Source organism: Scyliorhinus torazame, chromosome 12, assembly GCF_047496885.1.
Source record: "Scyliorhinus torazame isolate Kashiwa2021f chromosome 12, sScyTor2.1, whole genome shotgun sequence".
In the NCBI taxonomy this organism is placed as follows: Eukaryota; Metazoa; Chordata; class Chondrichthyes; order Carcharhiniformes; family Scyliorhinidae; genus Scyliorhinus; species Scyliorhinus torazame.
The window spans coordinates 23,658,160-23,675,284 of NC_092718.1; the positions used below are offsets into that span (position 1 = coordinate 23,658,160).

Sequence of the window (17,125 nt, forward strand, 5' to 3'; positions counted from 1 at the left end):
TCTAAAACTCAAGATCCAAGCTGTACAAGGATATCTTGTATTGACTTAATATTTTGCAGGATCATTTTAACCCCAAGCTACAGCCACCTTCATAAGTTTTTAAAAAAAAATTTGAGTACCCAATTCATTTTTTCCAATTAAGGGACAATTTAGCGTGCCTGCACACCTTTGGGTTGTGGGGGCAAAACCCACGCAAACACGGGGGGGATGTGCAAACTCAACATGGACAGTGACCCAGAGCCGGGATTGAACCTGGGACCTCAGCGCCGTGAGGCAACAGGGCTAACCCACTGCGCCATCGTGCTGCCCGCCACCTTCATAAGTTAGCATATATTTACAATTTTATACATGTAGTAATATAGTTTTTGTTTGTTTTTAGGTTGGGAATCAGATAACTGAATCTTGTTACCGGAACGGAATTAGTTTGACTAAAGTTATTTTTTTAACTAGAGTGAATAACCAAATCGGTAAGTTCTGCACTGCTCATTAATTTTCTCTTGCTTTTGCATTGTATTGCGTGGCCGCCGCCGCCCGCCCCCACCCCCCAACCCACACATCCAATACTTGAAATGTTCCAAAGAGAGAACAGGGGTCTCGGTAGAACTGTTTCTAGGCTTTTTTAAATGTAAACAATCCAGATGAGGAGGCAAAGCCCAGCATGCAGGACACCACCAAAACTGAAAAGGCCAGAACAGACTGGAGGTAAATTATGAAATGCTATTCGATAATGCCACGTTGGGTTTTAAAATTCCTGAATACCGGAAGGAAGAAAGAACAATACCAAGTCAGTCAACCCCATAAAGGAATTTAAGTGAAAACATTGGTTACGTTATCTTGTCAGGTTGGATGTGCTGTTTTGGATTAGGAATTTGCAGTGTGAAGCATTGTGGTTGAGACCCCCTTTGACTTGCTACAACTGCAGCTGATGTATGGCAAGCTTTGCAAATCGTGTTCCAGAATTCTTTTGTACCCCCCCACCCCCCTTCTCTCACTTTGCAATTGGAAATCTTGCACATCTGACATTCTGGTTGCATATTTTGGAATCAAGTAAAACTGATTCGAGTTGGCAAATCTTGATCCTTGCACCTGCTTGATGGTAATCTATTTGTCGGCTTTGAACCCTTGTTTTAATGATATTTGTACTTGACCAACTGTTTTTTAATTATCTGCAGGTAACAATGGCTGACTCTGAGAGTGTAAGGATTGCTCCTGAAATGCCAGCCATGTTTGATGGAATGAAGCTGGCTGCAGTCGCTGCTGTACTGTACATAATTGTAAGATGTCTGAATCTGAAGAGTCCAACTGCATCTCCAGAGCTGACTTTCCAGGACACCCCACTAACACGATTCTTGCTGAAATCATGCCCACTGCTGACCAAAGAGTAAGTAAATTAGCTATTATTGGTACCAAAAGATGGGACTTCAGATGCAGCACCTATTTCTTACTCGCAACATTCAATAATGCATTTTATAGAATTGCTATTGTAAAGAAATCACTTAATTTCAGCGTGATTGGCTGTCAGCATTTGCATCGCAATAGATTCAAAATTAATTGGAACAAAATATAAAGTACAGCAGATGCTGGGAATTTGAAACAAAAGCAAAAATTGCTTTAAGTCAGCAGGCCAGCCAACATGTGCAAGAAAGCGAACAATGTTAATGTTCCAGGTATAACTCTACCAGAACTATTCTCTTGACCCGCTGAGCCTTTCCAGTATATTTACTCTAACAAATTGCATTTATTGCTTAATGTGTTTCAAAAAATGATTAGAAGTGAGCCATCTAGCTTTTGGATTTAGTTGACTATTAAGCCACTTTCATATTATCTGTTTTCATATTGGCCTCTTTATTCAGATTTCAGGACCCCTGCATCTGTGTCTGGTTCTTGACATTTGCAACATATTGTTAAATCAGTTCTCTGTCGGTCGGGCCAGCTGACTTGTATCTTAGTTTTATCTGCATTTTGAATTGGAATGCCAATGTAAACAAGAGTTTTGCATTTTTGTGTTTGTGCTTTTGCACATTCTTTTTGATAAACTCCATCAATGGTTCAATTACTTCCATAGTCTCAATTTTCTTTTTGAGCACATCCAATGTGAAGCGGGTTATCCAGGAAGTTTGTTTAAAATGCACTCTGTTTTTCTGTTTAAATATTTCTAATGTATTGTTTATTTTTGCAACCATTATTTTTAGATACCCCTTGTATAAAAAATCAATGGGATCTAAGTCATGCATCAGCTAGTCTAATTTTGGTGGCTCCTGTCAAATGATTCAGTGCTTACCCAATAGTGTGTGTACAGGGGAGTTAATATCGTCTTAAAAGCAACATTTCACAGTTCCTTAATCTACTGGAATTCTTTTGATTTGGTAATGTAATTAATGAACAAGACCCAATTTCTGAGGATATAACTTGAACTTCCAGATGACATTTTACTTAAAGCTACTTTTAACATTGCTTTTGCTTTAATTTGGGGTCCGAGAGACCAATTTCTGAACCAAGTCCTGCCGTTCCCTCGATTTTAAAATCTGTTATTCTGATGATGAGTCTTGTGGACGCAATTTGTGTGGATGAATGCATCTTGGGAAAGTGAGAGAGATTTAGCAGCTTAAATACAATTCTACAGAATCTGGAGTACTGAAATTTGACTATAAAAACAGCTGAGGATGTAAATCTGGCGCTTTAACAAAAACACGCCGATTAATGCACATTAGCCAGTTGATTTGAAAGTGAGGTTAGCAATGCAAGCTGATGATAATTAAACAGGCTGTGGAAGATAAGAAAGGGACGGAATGACCATGGTTACTTGTCTGGAGGAGTTTATTTTAACTCACTTACTACTTAGATTATTGAAGGTAAATGTTTCCACTAATACAAAATGTGCTATTAATGTTGGACATAGCCGCTTCCATTTATCACCATCTTTTAATGTCTGTTTTTCTTGCCTTCCTTTGTCTCAACTAAATTTGAACCTGACTAAATCCATTGGATTTAATTTCACATGCTTTCTCTTTAACTGCTTGAGAGACGCAACATTTATTTAAGGAAATTCAAGTGAATTAGAGCTATAATTCTCTGGCTTCTGAAATAATTTTAACCTATTCTTTTGGTCTTTTTGTTTTTATATAAACATTAAAATTAACAATTTTTTTTTTCCAAGTCCTTCAGCTGATCTATAAAAAGGGAAGCTGTAATTTGACAGTAAATGTAGTAATGCTGCTGTAATAAACTGCGAGACAAATAATTTATTTATTTTGAAAGATAAAATATTCACTCTAAAATATACATGTCCAAACACTGCTCTTTAGGATTGGGCAGATGCTATACCCTGAATTGTAATCGGGAGGATCATTGCGGGACCGGTTCAACATGTAACTAATGGATAGAGGGAGCTGTTTTTGAATTTTTATGAAGCTTTTCATTAAAATAATTTAAAAATACTTTGATTAAAATAGAACTTTGAAAGATCTAAACCATCTGGTATGGATTTGCAGGCATAAATAAAAGTCCTCCCTTTTAATATCTTCCAACAGTGTGCTTCCTGACTGAGTGTCACAAATGTAGGATTTTAGATATATTGGATTATAAACATTTGGAAATTTAAGGGTTAAAAGCCTGGGCGAATGCACTTTTGACTAGGGGAGAGCGATTTTGAGTTGAGTTCTGATCTGACTAACACTAAGTCCACAAGTAACGTCTTTTGTTCTCACAGGGTAGTTTAAAATAGATTAATAGTATTTAATGCAGTGCAGCCTTGTCAGAGGACAAGAGGAAGCTGAAACAAACCAGTTGAGCAGGTTTTTAAGACATCCAGTCAGAGTCTGCAGGGGTTCTAACAGGAGCCAAATCTGTTCTGGAAAGCAAGTATTACTCTGTGCCATTGGGATATCGGATGGATTGAGTTGTGTGTTTTTCTTGTTTAATTGTGATTAGAGGTGGTAATTATGGATATAGTTTTGTTTTAGAAATACCAAATCCCTATTTTTTTTGTGCAGTCACTCTTGCAGCGAAGTATTCTTTCTGCACAGTCTTGCAAAATAAACTAAAATATTGGGGTCCAGTAACCTAGCCCCACAGTTGGGGTTTGGTCTGGGATCATAATACTGAGAATGTGCTTTCCTGGCTGAGTACAAGTGGTTATTTCTATATTGAGCACCAACCAGTTTATTGATACATTGATGCTTGAGGAGGCCAACGGGTTTATTATTAGAGTGCTGCCTTTTGGTTATGTATTATACTACTTTTGATATAAAACGTTTTGCAGATGATGGATTAGTCTACAGAACAGTGATTTATGTTTTTGTTTTAATATTCCTCCCATCTTTTCCTGCCAACTTCTCTCTGGTCTGTGACTGAGCTACTCACTGTCTTGAGAGCTGAGCCATGGAATAGCACCTTGTGCATACACACTCAATCCATCCAGTAGGATATCCCTGTGTGTGCTTTTTTAAAAGGGGTTCTTGTGTTCAGCAGCACCACCACCATTTATGATGGATAAATTAAAAGCATCTTTCAGTTAACACAAACCTATCACATCTGTAACCTATAAATATATCCTCACATTTCATCCAAAAGTATGTGATTCCTCAATATTAAACATAGTTTAAAAAAAAAAAGAAATAGATATAGTCAAAACAAGCCACATCTGTTCATTGCCTCAATAATGTAAGGTCCGGAATTGTACCAGACTCAACAAGTGATTTCCTTTCTAAATCCTTCCATTTATATCTAGGTTTAATTTAAACTATGCCTAAATGCTCTGTGCTTTCATACTATAAGTACATTTTTGCCACAATTGATATTAAAAAATCCATGATCAGATTCCTGATTCCTTTTTGCATGAAGCAAATTGGAATTTTTTTTCTTTTTAAATTTAGTGTACCCAATTCATTATTTTTTCCAATTAAGGGGCAATTTAAGCGTGTTCAATCCACCTACCTTGCACATCTTTGGGTTATGGGGGCGAAACCCATGCAAACACGGGGAGAATGTGCAAACTTCCCACTGACAGTGACCCAGAGCCGGGATCGAACCTGGGAGCTCGGCGCCGTAAAGCAACAGGGCTAACCCACACAAATTGGAAATCTTAGCCCTCTGTCAGTGATTGACTTTGATGTTTCTCGCATTTCTCCCTTTGCAAGGAAAGAAAAAAAAGTTGCTTTCCACCTCTCCACCCAATAACACTGATTTATCTTGGCTTGTTACTGTTGTGAATCCATGTGTCACTACTTTAAAGATGCGCCAGAAGCTTTACGATGTTCACCATGACAGCATGTCAATAGTCTACGTTGCCCAGTGTGATCAGCGCGCATAAAAATGTGTACAGAGAAGGATAGATCTTTAGGAAAGGGAAAATGAGGAATGTGGTTATTTTATTGAAATATTATCACTCACTAGTAATGAGGCAGTGAGTGAGATTTTGACTTGCACAAAACCCACTCATTTGCACAGATTTGTAATTGGATCCCGTATTGTTTTTATAATGCTACTTTTTAAATCATTCATGGGAGGGAGGGGGGGGGGGCAGCAATGATGTAGTGGCATTGTCACTGGACTAGTAATCCAGGATCCTTGATAAAGTCGGGGTGTGCCGCCGCCTTAACTGCTGTAGTCCATCCATGTGGCATTGGTGCACCCATAGTACTGAACGGAAAATTTTGCCATTGCAACTAAAAGTGTTAAAGAAATAGGCAATTTCTAAAAGCAAACTAATTTGACGCAAGTCAATCCCTTTTTTTCAATCATGTAATGTAGGTTTGAATTCTAGTTCAGGCTATTCTGCAAACATATACTTTACTTAGTTTTTCACGCTGTCATTATTGTAAATGTCCATCACTGAAGTAAATATTACAATATCAGTGTTATCATGCTGTTTCCAGAATTTCCTACAAGCCAGCCACACTTTTATGCTCTGTTCTTTCCACCTGACTCCTCCATTTTACGGTCTACTGTGATGTCATGTAAATGGGTAGATGCAAGCTATTTCCATCGTTGCACGGAGAAGTTGTTTTTCTTTCAAAAGTATTGATGCAATATGGTGGCTTGTGTTTTTTTTTCTCCTCTGTTTAATGCTGTTCCTCCTTTATTTACATTATTTTCTTTTGTCTCAGAATTAGGGAGAGAGTCCTACTGTTTTGCTCTCATTGCAAGTACCTGTGTTGCTCACTGGTTGAGTTAGTTACCTGATGCTTTTGTTTTGACTTTTAAACAATGAAAGCAGGTTGAAGAACATTAATGGGATAATCACAATGACTCTTAAATATAATTGTACGCGAGTAGAAAATAAGAAAATTCTTGTCTGGAGAAAGGACCTAAAGTACATCAAAAAACACCATATATATTTTGGAAGCTCAAAGTGAGCAATGGTTTTTTAAATATAAGCTAATTGGTTGCAGGCAATCATACTGCTCACTATTTGACGTACAGACATTATGAAACCCCAGGGCTGAACTTCCTGTTCATTGAGTTCACTGTTATCATTGTGGTGACTCAGCATCTCAGCTGTTCTAATTTCAGCTCTGCTCCAGTGCAGAGATCAGTATTGTAAATGTTTCCCTTTCAAGCAGGGTAGTTTAGTCCTTGCAGAAGGTGCAGGTCTCACATTTTTAGGGCCATTACCATTTCAGTATATCCAAATGTATAATTTGGATATACAGCATTGAATGTGTGTTGTATCTGCAGACCAATAATAAAAGCAGCAATGTTGGATTGACACAGCAGGTGAACTTGCCTTTCTGTGACCAGCATTGTGAAATGAAAGAAAATGAAATGAAAATCGCTTATTGTCACAAGTAGGCTTCAAATGAAGTTACTGTGAAAAGCCCCTACTCGCCACATTCCAGCGCCTGTTCGGGGAGGCTGGTACGGGAATTGAACCGTGCTGCTGGCCTGCCTTGGTCTGCTTTAAAAGCCAGCGATTTAGCCCAGTGTGCTAAACCAGCCCTATTTTTAATTCCAATTTATACCATTGCCTGCTTTATGTTTTCAACACTAATCATTTATGGTCTGCATTTTTCAATGTTATAATTTAAAACTGTGCAGTTATAAATTGAAATTCTAAATACATTTTACTCTGTTTTGTGTCTTTTTTAAGATCTGAAATTTTGATGCAGATGTAATCCATTTGGTCTTAAATGTGCCTTGTAGAGACAGACAAAATGAGATACAGTTAAAGATCATCATTCCGGTAGCTCCATTACAGTGATGTGGGAACTCGGGTGGGTAAGACACTGCTACCATTTATGGGACAGGTTGGAGGGGGCGGGGGGGGTGGGTGGGGGGGGGGGGGGGGGCGGGGGGGCGGCGCAGTACATAAGGGTGTATTCCAGGATTTACCTTGTTTCTGGTGGGTAGGTCTCTTCTCCCTTGGGGGAAGACAGCAGAATATTCAGCCAATGTCATCTTGGATTATGTCCCTCATCTGGTGGAGTTGGGCCCTGTTCAGCTCCCGCCGTGAAGTTTACATGTATTAGCGGATTTGGGATATTGCAGGTACATGTCCAAGGCCACTAGTGAGTATGTGGAATTCAATAGGAATGATTCTGTCTCCGGGTGCTCCAGTTTCCGAGTCCCGAAAGACGTGCTTGTTAGGTGAGTTGAATTTTCCCTCGGTGTACCCGAACAGGCGCCGGAGTGTGGTGACTAGGGGATTTTCACAGCAACTTCATTGCAGTGTTAATGTAAGCCTACTTGTGACACTCATTAAAATTATTACTATTATTAGTTCTGGGGACTTCCATTTGAAAGGAGTGTCCGATGTCTCTCCTCTAATTTGTGTTAGCTATTGAGCCCTTCGTCAGAGCTTTGAGGGCTTTGGCAAGCGGAAAGGGGTAAAGGGGGGGGGGGGGGAGGGATTGAGCATGGGGTGTCCCTATATGTGGACGATCTGCAGCTTTATTACGGACCTGGTCCCTGCTATGGGTGATATAAAGGAACTATTGAGGAGCTTTGGTTCATTTTCGGGCTACAAGCTGAATCTGGGAAAGAGTGAATGTTTTCCAGTTAACCCCCATGGGAGGGAGCCAACTTTGGGGTGTTGCCTTTTCGGTTGGCCAGCTTCTAGCTTCAGATATCTAGGAGTCCGGGTGGTCCATGATTGGGCCCGATTGCAGAAATTGAACTTCGCAAGTCTGGTGGACGAGACTTCTGGGGCGAAATTCTCCGGAAACGGCGCGATGTCCGCCGACTGGCGCCCAAAACGGCTCCGCATCTTTGGGGGCCGAGCCCCAACATTGAGGGGCTAGGCCGACGCTGGAGGAATTTCCGCCCCGCCAGCTGGCGGAAACGGCCTTTGTTGCCTCGCCAGTTGGCGCGGAAATGACATCTCCGGGCGGCGCATGCGTGGGAGCGTCAGCGGCTGCTGACTGCATTCCCACGCATGCGCAGTGGAGGGAGTCTCTTCTGCGGAGGCGGAAGGGAAAGAGTGCCCCCAAGGCACAGGCCTGCCCCTGGATCGGTGGGCCCCGATCGCGGACCAGGCCACCGTGGGGGCACCCCCTGGGGTCAGATCCAGAACCCCGGAGCCCGCCCGCGCCGCCTTGTCCCGCCGGTAAGGTAGGTGATTTAATTTACGCCGGCGGGACTTCGGCCCATCCGGGCCGGAGAATCGAGCGGGGGGGCCCGCCAACTGGCGCGGCGCGATTCCCGCCCCCGCCGAATATCCGGTGCCAGAGACTTCGGCAACCGGCGGGGATGGGATTCATGCCAGCCCCTGGCGATTCTCCGACCCGGCGGGGGGTCGGAGAATGTCACCCCTGATCTGTGAAAGTGGGGCAACTTTCCTCTGTCCCTGGTGGGCTGAGTCCTGTCTGTCAAAACTAATATTCCAAGGTTTTTTGTTTTTGCTTCAATGTTTTCCAAAGAACGATTTAGGAAGGAAATAGGGAGGGTTAATAGGTTCTTTATATTGGATTGGATTTGTTTATTGTCATGTGTATCAAGGTACAGTGAAAAGTATTCTGCGTACAGCTCAGACAGATCATTCCGTACATGAAAAGAGAATATATAGGGCAAACATAAAATACATAATGTAAACACATAGGCACAGGCATCGAATGAAGCATACAGGATTGCTGTACGACTCAGAAGATGTGAGAAGATATGGGCGGGTAAGACTCCGAGGATCCGTAGGGTAATTCTTCAATGGGGTAGGCAGTCGGGGGGCCTAGCACTGCCGAATTTGCTTTATTATTATTGCCGGCCAATGCTGAGAAGGTGCTGGGGTGGTGCAGTGACCTAGGTTCCGTATGGGGGCTGATCGAGGTGAAGTTGTTTAAGGGGTCTCGTCTGGGGGCCTTGCTTCCATTTTCTCTAGCTAGGTACTCCTTAAACCTGTTGATTGTGTGCACTTTAGGGATATGGAGACAAATCAGGCCGCATTGGAACCTTGTCGATGCTGGCCTCTATCTGCGCCAGTCATTTATTTGAACCATTGAGATTGGATGCTATGTTCGGGGTGTGGCAAGGGAAGGAGCTGGAGAGATTCTGGAATTTATTTATAGAAGAACGGTTTGTCAGCTTGGAGGAGATGTCGGTGAAGTTTGGGATGGAGGGGGCGGACTAATTTTGGCACCTCCAGATGAGGAATTTGTGCGGGTGATGTTCCCAACATTTCCTGAGGCACTGCAGGCATCACTGTTGGAAAGGATACTTTTGTTGGCAGGATGGGAAGAGGGTAGCACGTCATGTATTTATGAGCGAATTGTGTCTGAGGACTTGGACTTGGTGGATGGAGTGAAGGCGACGTGGGAGAGGGAGCTGGGGCCTACAGTGGATGATGATGTGTGGAGTGAGGCTCTGCAGGGTGAACTCCACATATTCTTGTGCGTGGCTTGGTCTAATCCAGTTTACGGTGGTGCACAGGGCATACCTGATCAAAACTAGTTTGTGTTTTTTCTCCAGAGGTAAAAGACTGGTGTGAGCGGTGTTCCTGTGGGTCGGCCAGTCACAGACATAAATAATAATCTTGTCACAAGTAGGCTTACATTAACATTGCAATGATGTTACTGTGAAAAGCCCCTAGTTGCCACATTCCGGCACCTTTTCGAGTACACAAGGAGAATTCAGAATGTCCAAATTACCTAACCGCACACAAGGAGAATTCAGAATGTCCAAATTACCTAACCGCACATCTTTGGAAATTATAGGAGGAAACCGGAGCACCTGGAGGAAACCCGCACAGATACGGGGAGAACATGCAGACTCCGCACAGACAGTGACCCAAGTTGGGAATCGAACCTGGGACCCTGGAGCTGTGAAGCAACTGTGCTACCCACTGTGCTACCGTGCAGCCCATGTTCTGCCCTTGCCTCAAACTGGTAAACCTTTGGGTCTCCTTCAACACCATTTTGGCAATCCTGAATATTGAACTGGAGCCTTGTCCTCTGGTGGCCATTTCCTGGGTGTCAGACCCGCTGGAGCTGCAGATGGGAGTGAAGGTGGATGTCCTTGCCTTCGCCTCCTGATTGCCCAGAGGCGAGTTCTGCTGCAGTGGAGGTCTTCGTGTCTGCCCAGCACCACGATATGGTGGGTGACCTAATGGAATTCTTGTAACTGGGGAAAGTCAAGTACACCGTTAGGTTGAAGGATTCTACCGAAGGTGGCAGCCATTCATTACCTACTTTAAGGAATCAATCACCATCATTTGCTTGGGGAGGGTGAGCTTGGGGTTTAGTTTATTTTAGATTTTTTGGGTTGTCTTTTTTTTATCTTGGGGGAAGGGGTGGCATCATTGGTGGGGTTCTTGTTATGTTATGTTTGCTTTTGTGTATCATCTGCCGTGGTAATATGGTTTATGTTGTAAAATCTATTGTAAAATTGGAAAATCTAGTGTTTTGTGAAACTTGAGTAACTGATTAGTAGTCAGCTTCAGCCTGGGCTGGTCTAACCTTAAAGGCAGCAAATATTGGAAGCTATTCGGTACACAGCAAGATTGCATAAACTGCAATGAGAGGAAAGACCTGTTGCTCTAATGGGAGGGGCGCTTAAGAGTCATGTGAGCCAGGACAGAACACTCCATGATTCCTGCATAGGGCCGTGGAATGTTTAACCAAGAAACTGCATGTCAGTTTAGCATCTCATTTGAAGCACAATACTTGAATCATGCAGCACCTTTGACGGATCACTGACATGACAATCTGGGTTCAAGTCCTATTTAAACTCACCATCTCCTGATTCTGTCACAGGAACATCACCCCTTTAACCATACTATCCAGCTGTGTTTTCATTTTTGTTAAATTTAAAGTACCCAATTATTTTTTTTTCAATTAGGGGGCCATCACCTAGCCTGCACAGCTTTGGTTGTGGGGCTGAGAACCACGTAAACACTGGGAGAATGTGCAAACTCCACACGGACAGTGACCCAGAGCCGGGATTGAACCCAGGTCCTCAACGCCATGAGGCAGCAGTGCTAACCACTGCCCACCATACCGCCCTATCTGTGTTTTCAGAACATATTTTGCAAATACCTTTTTATGGTTGCTTGTATTTTTCCAAATATTTATTCTGACATGAGCAGTATAAACTGTCAAACTGTATCAATTTTAAAGTAGCAAATGATTGCAAAATAGTCCAATTTAATGTTGTACTTTGGTAAATCTCACCCAAGGAGAATGTGGGTATCCTAGACTCGCTTAAGCTTCTTCCTTGGTTAAAGTAACTCGCCTTGACTTGGCATATTCTTTTCACCACTAACTCTTACTGTGGCAAATTCATGCTCTATCTCTCTGAAAATGATTGCTCATGTTTTTGTTTCACTAACGTGCATCCTAAGGCAATTTATAAGAATTATTCCAAGTCAGTGATATTAAGTGCGTGGCTAAAAGCTAAGGCAAAGAAATGGATTTTAAGTTCATAAAGATGGAAAGGTGTAGGGAGGGAATTCCAGAGTAAGGCTGAGACAGTTGAAGTCTTACATGCTGATGTTGAGGTGAAGTGGAGGATGTGCAAGAGAACTCTTGAAGGGTTATAGAGCTGAAAAAGGCGAGAGCAAAAGGTAAAGGCAATACCATGAAGGGATTTAACCATGAGAATGACCGTTTTCTGTTTTAAAACCAAAAACGACTTTTTGCGGAAATTGAAAGCTGAATTGAAAACTTCGGCCCATAAATTCCTGGCTGTCCAGTGTTGCATTTAGGGGATACCCCAATGATATGCTGGGGAATCTCTCTCGGGTGTTCCCACGTAAGGATTCCTACCCGGCAATTGCCCAGAAGTGCTTACCACCTCTGGACAAAATACGCTGGGCTGGAAATCATCTGACAGAAGCAATTTAAATTACTAATTTCGGATGGCCCTGATAGTTTTACCCTGATAATTACTCTGAAAGAGTTGGAGGAAAAAAAATCACTTCTAACTCCAGCGTAACTAAAGTCCAGACCCAGCCTCGCATGGGACACCCCCCACACACGCTACTCCCCTTGTTGTCTGAACCACTCGCCTTTTAATTGTCCCTTTAAATGATTCCTTTGTGGCTGCTACTGCTGTACAGAGGGGGCATTTCTTGCCTCTCTATGCCCCAGTTACTCCATGCCAATGCAACCAGGGGTGTGCTTCGCTGCTCCTGTCTCACCCAGCCTGATTGAGGAAGATTGGGCGAGACGGGCTTTGGAATCCTCGTGTGGATAAGTCTGTCGAGAGTGGCCATCTACCAGAGATGGCCACTCTTGAGGAAATTACAGCCATCATCTTTATCAAAACATATGGGGTTAGCATTGACATGTATTTAGCCTGTATTATATAAACATAAACCATGTTTACCTGGCAGTGCACACTTGGCTGGGCAGGAATATGTTGGATTGGATTCCACATGCCTGCCTGGGTTCCGGAATTTAAATCCTACACTCCTCTTAAGATATTTGCTGAACTGTATTTCATTAACAGAATTGAGTGTTTCACATTGCATGAAATTTATTTCTTTTAAGAAAAAATAAAATTTAGAGTACTCAATTTTTTTTTCAAGTTAAGGGGCAGTTTAGCACGGCCAGTCCACCTCACCATCACATTTTTTGGATTGTGTGGATGAGACCCACGCAGACAAGGGGGGAATGTGCAAACTCCACACGAAACTGGGTCTTCAGCGCAGTGAGGCCGCATGCTAAACACTGCGAAACCGTGCTGCCTGTGCTTATCCATTACTAAAGGAAGAACAGTAATTTTCTTATCGTCCGTTATCTTGGATCCTGGGTGAGGACGCCGAATTAATGACATGGCACATCAGATTATGGAGTCTCAGAATGGATCATTAGGTAGCTGACTCACCTTTGAGTCAGATCATTTAGGGTTCAAGCTAAATTACAAATTCGAGCACCTGTCCTAGTTTAATACTTCAGTGCAATGGTAAAGGGGCACTGCATTGCCAGAGGTGTCAAGTTTTAGATGAGATATTAAATCCAAGCCCCAATTCCGTGTCTGAGTCAACACAGTTTAACTGGTCATTTATCTAATTTGCTGTTGGTGGAACCGTGGCCATCTCATTTGTCTTTGCTTCAAAGAAGTATTTGGGCTTTGAAGTAGTTTTGGTATCCAGAGCACCTGAAACCCACTGTCAAATTGCAAGTCTGCCTTTGACAGGCCAGCCCTCATTGATTTCTCTCTCGTACTCAAATATTTGCATTGATGATGTCTGTGGTTCGGTGAACATTTTGTACACAGTTACTATGTTTGTATTGCATCAGAGTTTATATAAATATTTGCTTTTTAAATGGTGGCTCAACAGAACCTGTCTTGAAAAGTTTATATCAATACAATATGCACAAAGACGCTGTATTGAATGACGTGCAAGATTGTAACTTCTTGCAACTTAATTTAGTGTTATCAACTGCTTTATACTTAAACGTGGCAAGACCAGAACATGTGGGCATGGTTGGCCAGGCCTCCTTGGCACAGTTAACATCTGTCCTCCATCTTGCGAAGAACCTGCTCATTCTGATCAAGTCGGCTCAATGTCCCACTTTTAATTACGTTAGGTTAAGCCATGCGCATGTGAAGATGGATTTCGCCCTGTGCAGTGCTTTGCTCCAGAGTCCCCACCCTATTTTGAACCCCAAGTCCTCCTCCTACTTCTCCCTTGTCGCGTCCAGTTTGGTGTCTGCTCTCTCAACCAGTTGTCGTACATGTTTAGATCAAATAGTTTGGATGGGGTGGTGTTTGTGCAGTGTGTCCAGGAAGCTTTTCTAACACAGTATGTAGATTGTCCGACCAGAGGAGGGGCAATATTGGATTTAGTACTTGGTAATGAACCAGGGCAAGTGATAGATTTGTTAGTGGGGGAGCATTTTGGAGATAGTGACCACAATTCTGTGACTTTCACTTTAGTAATGGAGAGGGATAGGTACGTGCAACAGGGCAAGGTTTACAATTGGGGGAAGGGTAAATACGATGTTGTCAGACAAGAATTGAAGTGCATAAGTTGGGAACATAGGCTGGCAGGGAAGGACACAAGTGAAATGTGGAACTTGTTCAAGGAACAGGTGCTACGTGTCCTTGATATGTATGTCCCTGTCAGGCAGAGAAGAGATGGTCGAGTGAGGGAACCATGGTTGACAAGAGAGGTTGAATGTCTTGTTAAGAGGAAAAAGGTGACTTATGTAAGGCTGAGGAAACAAGGTTCAGACAGGGCATTGGAGGGATACAAGATAGCCAGGAGGGAACTGAAGAAAGAGATTAGGAGAGCTAAGAGAGGGCATGAACAATCTTTGGCGGGTAGGATCAAGGAAAACCCCAAGGCCTTTTACACATATGTGAGAAATATGAGAATGACTAGAGCGAGGGTAGGTCCAATCAAGGACAGTAGCGGGAGATTGTGTATTGAGTCTGAAGAGATAGGAGAGGACTTGAATGAGTACTTTTCTTCTGTATTTACAAATGAGAGGGGCGATATTGTTGGAGAGGACAGTGTGAAACAGATTGGTAAGCTCGAGGAAATACTTGTTAGGAAGGAAGATGTGTTGGGCATTTTGAAAAACTTGAGGATAGACAAGTCCCCCGGGCCTGACGGGATATATCCAAGGATTCTATGGGAAGCAAGAGATGAAATTGCAGAGCCGTTGGCAATTATCTTTTCATCCTCACTGTCAACAGGGGTGGTACCAGGGGATTGGAGAGTGGCGAATGTCGTGCCCCTGTTCAAAAAAGAAACTAGGGATAACCCTGGGAATTACAGGCCAGTTAGTCTTACTTCGGTGGTAGGCAAAGTAATGGAAAGGGTACTGAAGGATAGGATTTCTGAGCATCTGGAAAGACACTGCTTGATTAGGGATAGTCAGCACGGATTTATGAGGGGTAGGTCTTGCCTTACAAATCTTATTGAATTCTTTGAGGAGGTGACCAAGCATGTGGATGAAGGTAAAGCAGTGGATGTAGTGTACATGGATTTTAGTAAGGCATTTGATAAAGTTCCCCATGGTAGGCTTGTGCAGAAAGTAAGGAGGCATGGGATCGTGGGAAATTTGGCCAGTTGGATAACAAACTGGCTAACCGATAGAAGTCAGAGAGTGGTGGTGGATGGCAAATATTCAGCCTGGATCCCAGTTACCAGTGGCGTACCGCAGGGATCAGTTCTGGGTCCTCTGCTGTTTGTGATTTTCATTAATGACTTGGATGAGGGAGTTGAAGGGTGGGTCAGTAAATTTGCAGACGATACAAAGATTGGTGGAGTTGTGGATAGTAAGGAGGGCTGTTGTCGGCTGCAAAGAGACATAGATAGGATGCAGAGCTGGGCTGAGAAGTGGCAGATGGAGTTTAACCCTGAAAAGTGTGAGGTTGTCCATTTTGGAAGGACAAATATGAATGCGGAATACAGGGTTAACGGTAGAGTTCTTGGCAATGTGGAGGAGCAGAGAGATCTTGGGGTCTATGTTCATACATCTTTGAAAGTTGCCACTCAAGTGGATAGAGCTGTGAAGAAGGCCTATGGTGTGCTCGCGTTCATTAACAGAGGGATTGAATTTAAGAGCCGTGAGGTGATGATGCAGCTGTACAAAACTTTGGTAAGGCCACATTTGGAGTACTGTGTACAGTTCTGGTCGCCTCATTTTAGGAAGGATGTGGAAGCTCTGGAAAAGGTGCAAAGAAGATTTACCAGGATGTTGCCTGGAATGGAGAGTAGGTCTTACGAGGAAAGGTTGAGGGTGCTAGGCCTTTTCTCATTAGAGCGGAGAAGGATGAGGGGCGACTTGATAGAGGTTTATAAGATGATCAGGGGAATAGATAGAGTAGACAGTCAGAGACTTTTTCCCCGGGTGGAACACACCATTACAAGGGGACATAAATTTAAGGTGAAAGGTGGAAGATATAGGAGGGATATCGGAGGTAGGTTCTTTACCCAGAGAGTAGTGGGGGCATGGAATGCACTGCCTGTGGAAGTAGTTGAGTCGGAAACATTAGGGACCTTCAAGCAGCTATTGGATAGGTACATGGATTACGGTAAAATGATATAGTGTAGATTTATTTGTTCTTCAGGGCAGCACGGTAGCATTGTGCATAGCACAATTGCTTCACAGCTCCATGGTCCCAGGTTCGATTCCGGATTGGGTCATTGTCTGTGCGGAGTCTGCACGTCCTCCCCGTGTCTGCGTGGGTTTCCTCCGGGTGCTCCGGTTTCCTCCCACAGTCCAAAGATGTGCGGGTTAGGTGAATTGGCCAATGATAAATTGCCCTTAATGTCCAAATTGCCCTTGGTGTTGGGTGGAGGTGTTGAGTTTGGGTAGGGTGCTCTTTCCAAGAGCCGGTGCAGACTCAAAGGGCCGAATGGCCTCCTTCTGCACTGTAAATTCAATGATAATCTATGATTAATCTAGGACAAAGGTTCGGCACAACATCGTGGGCTGAAGGGCCTATTCTGTGCTGTATTTTCTATGTTCTATGTTGCTACAATTTCCTTTGCCTAAAATTCTGCATCCAGTAATTCCTCCAGTAGTGACTGTCACGGTGGTCGCGGATTCGTCCCTGTTGAAATCTTTCTGTCAGTTCGTCTAGTGTTGTGGCTCCACATCCAGTGTACAGATCCCTAACTGTCAGTCAGTGTCTCTCCTCCTCCCCCCCCCCCCCCCCAATCCTGCTTTCACCTTTTAAAGGAGGTGTTTGTGAGCGCTGGTGTGAACCTGTGGTTGTTGCAGATGGGGACCTTATT

The 17,125-nt window shown here is 43.2% G+C and overlaps 1 protein-coding gene across 4 annotated transcripts in view; it reads left to right on the plus strand.

Annotated features, from left to right (window-relative positions):
- LOC140387435 (monoacylglycerol lipase ABHD2-like) overlaps positions 1-17,125 on the plus strand; it is a 187,346-nt gene that overhangs the window by 13,455 nt on the left and 156,766 nt on the right. For all 4 annotated transcript variants that reach the window (XM_072470538.1, XM_072470535.1, XM_072470536.1 and 1 more), the window contains exons 2-3: positions 380-467; positions 1,173-1,381. In XM_072470538.1, the coding sequence (XP_072326639.1) occupies positions 1,179-1,381 (203 nt within the window). In that variant the 5' untranslated portion in view covers positions 380-467; positions 1,173-1,178. The remainder of the gene's footprint in view (positions 1-379; positions 468-1,172; positions 1,382-17,125) is intronic.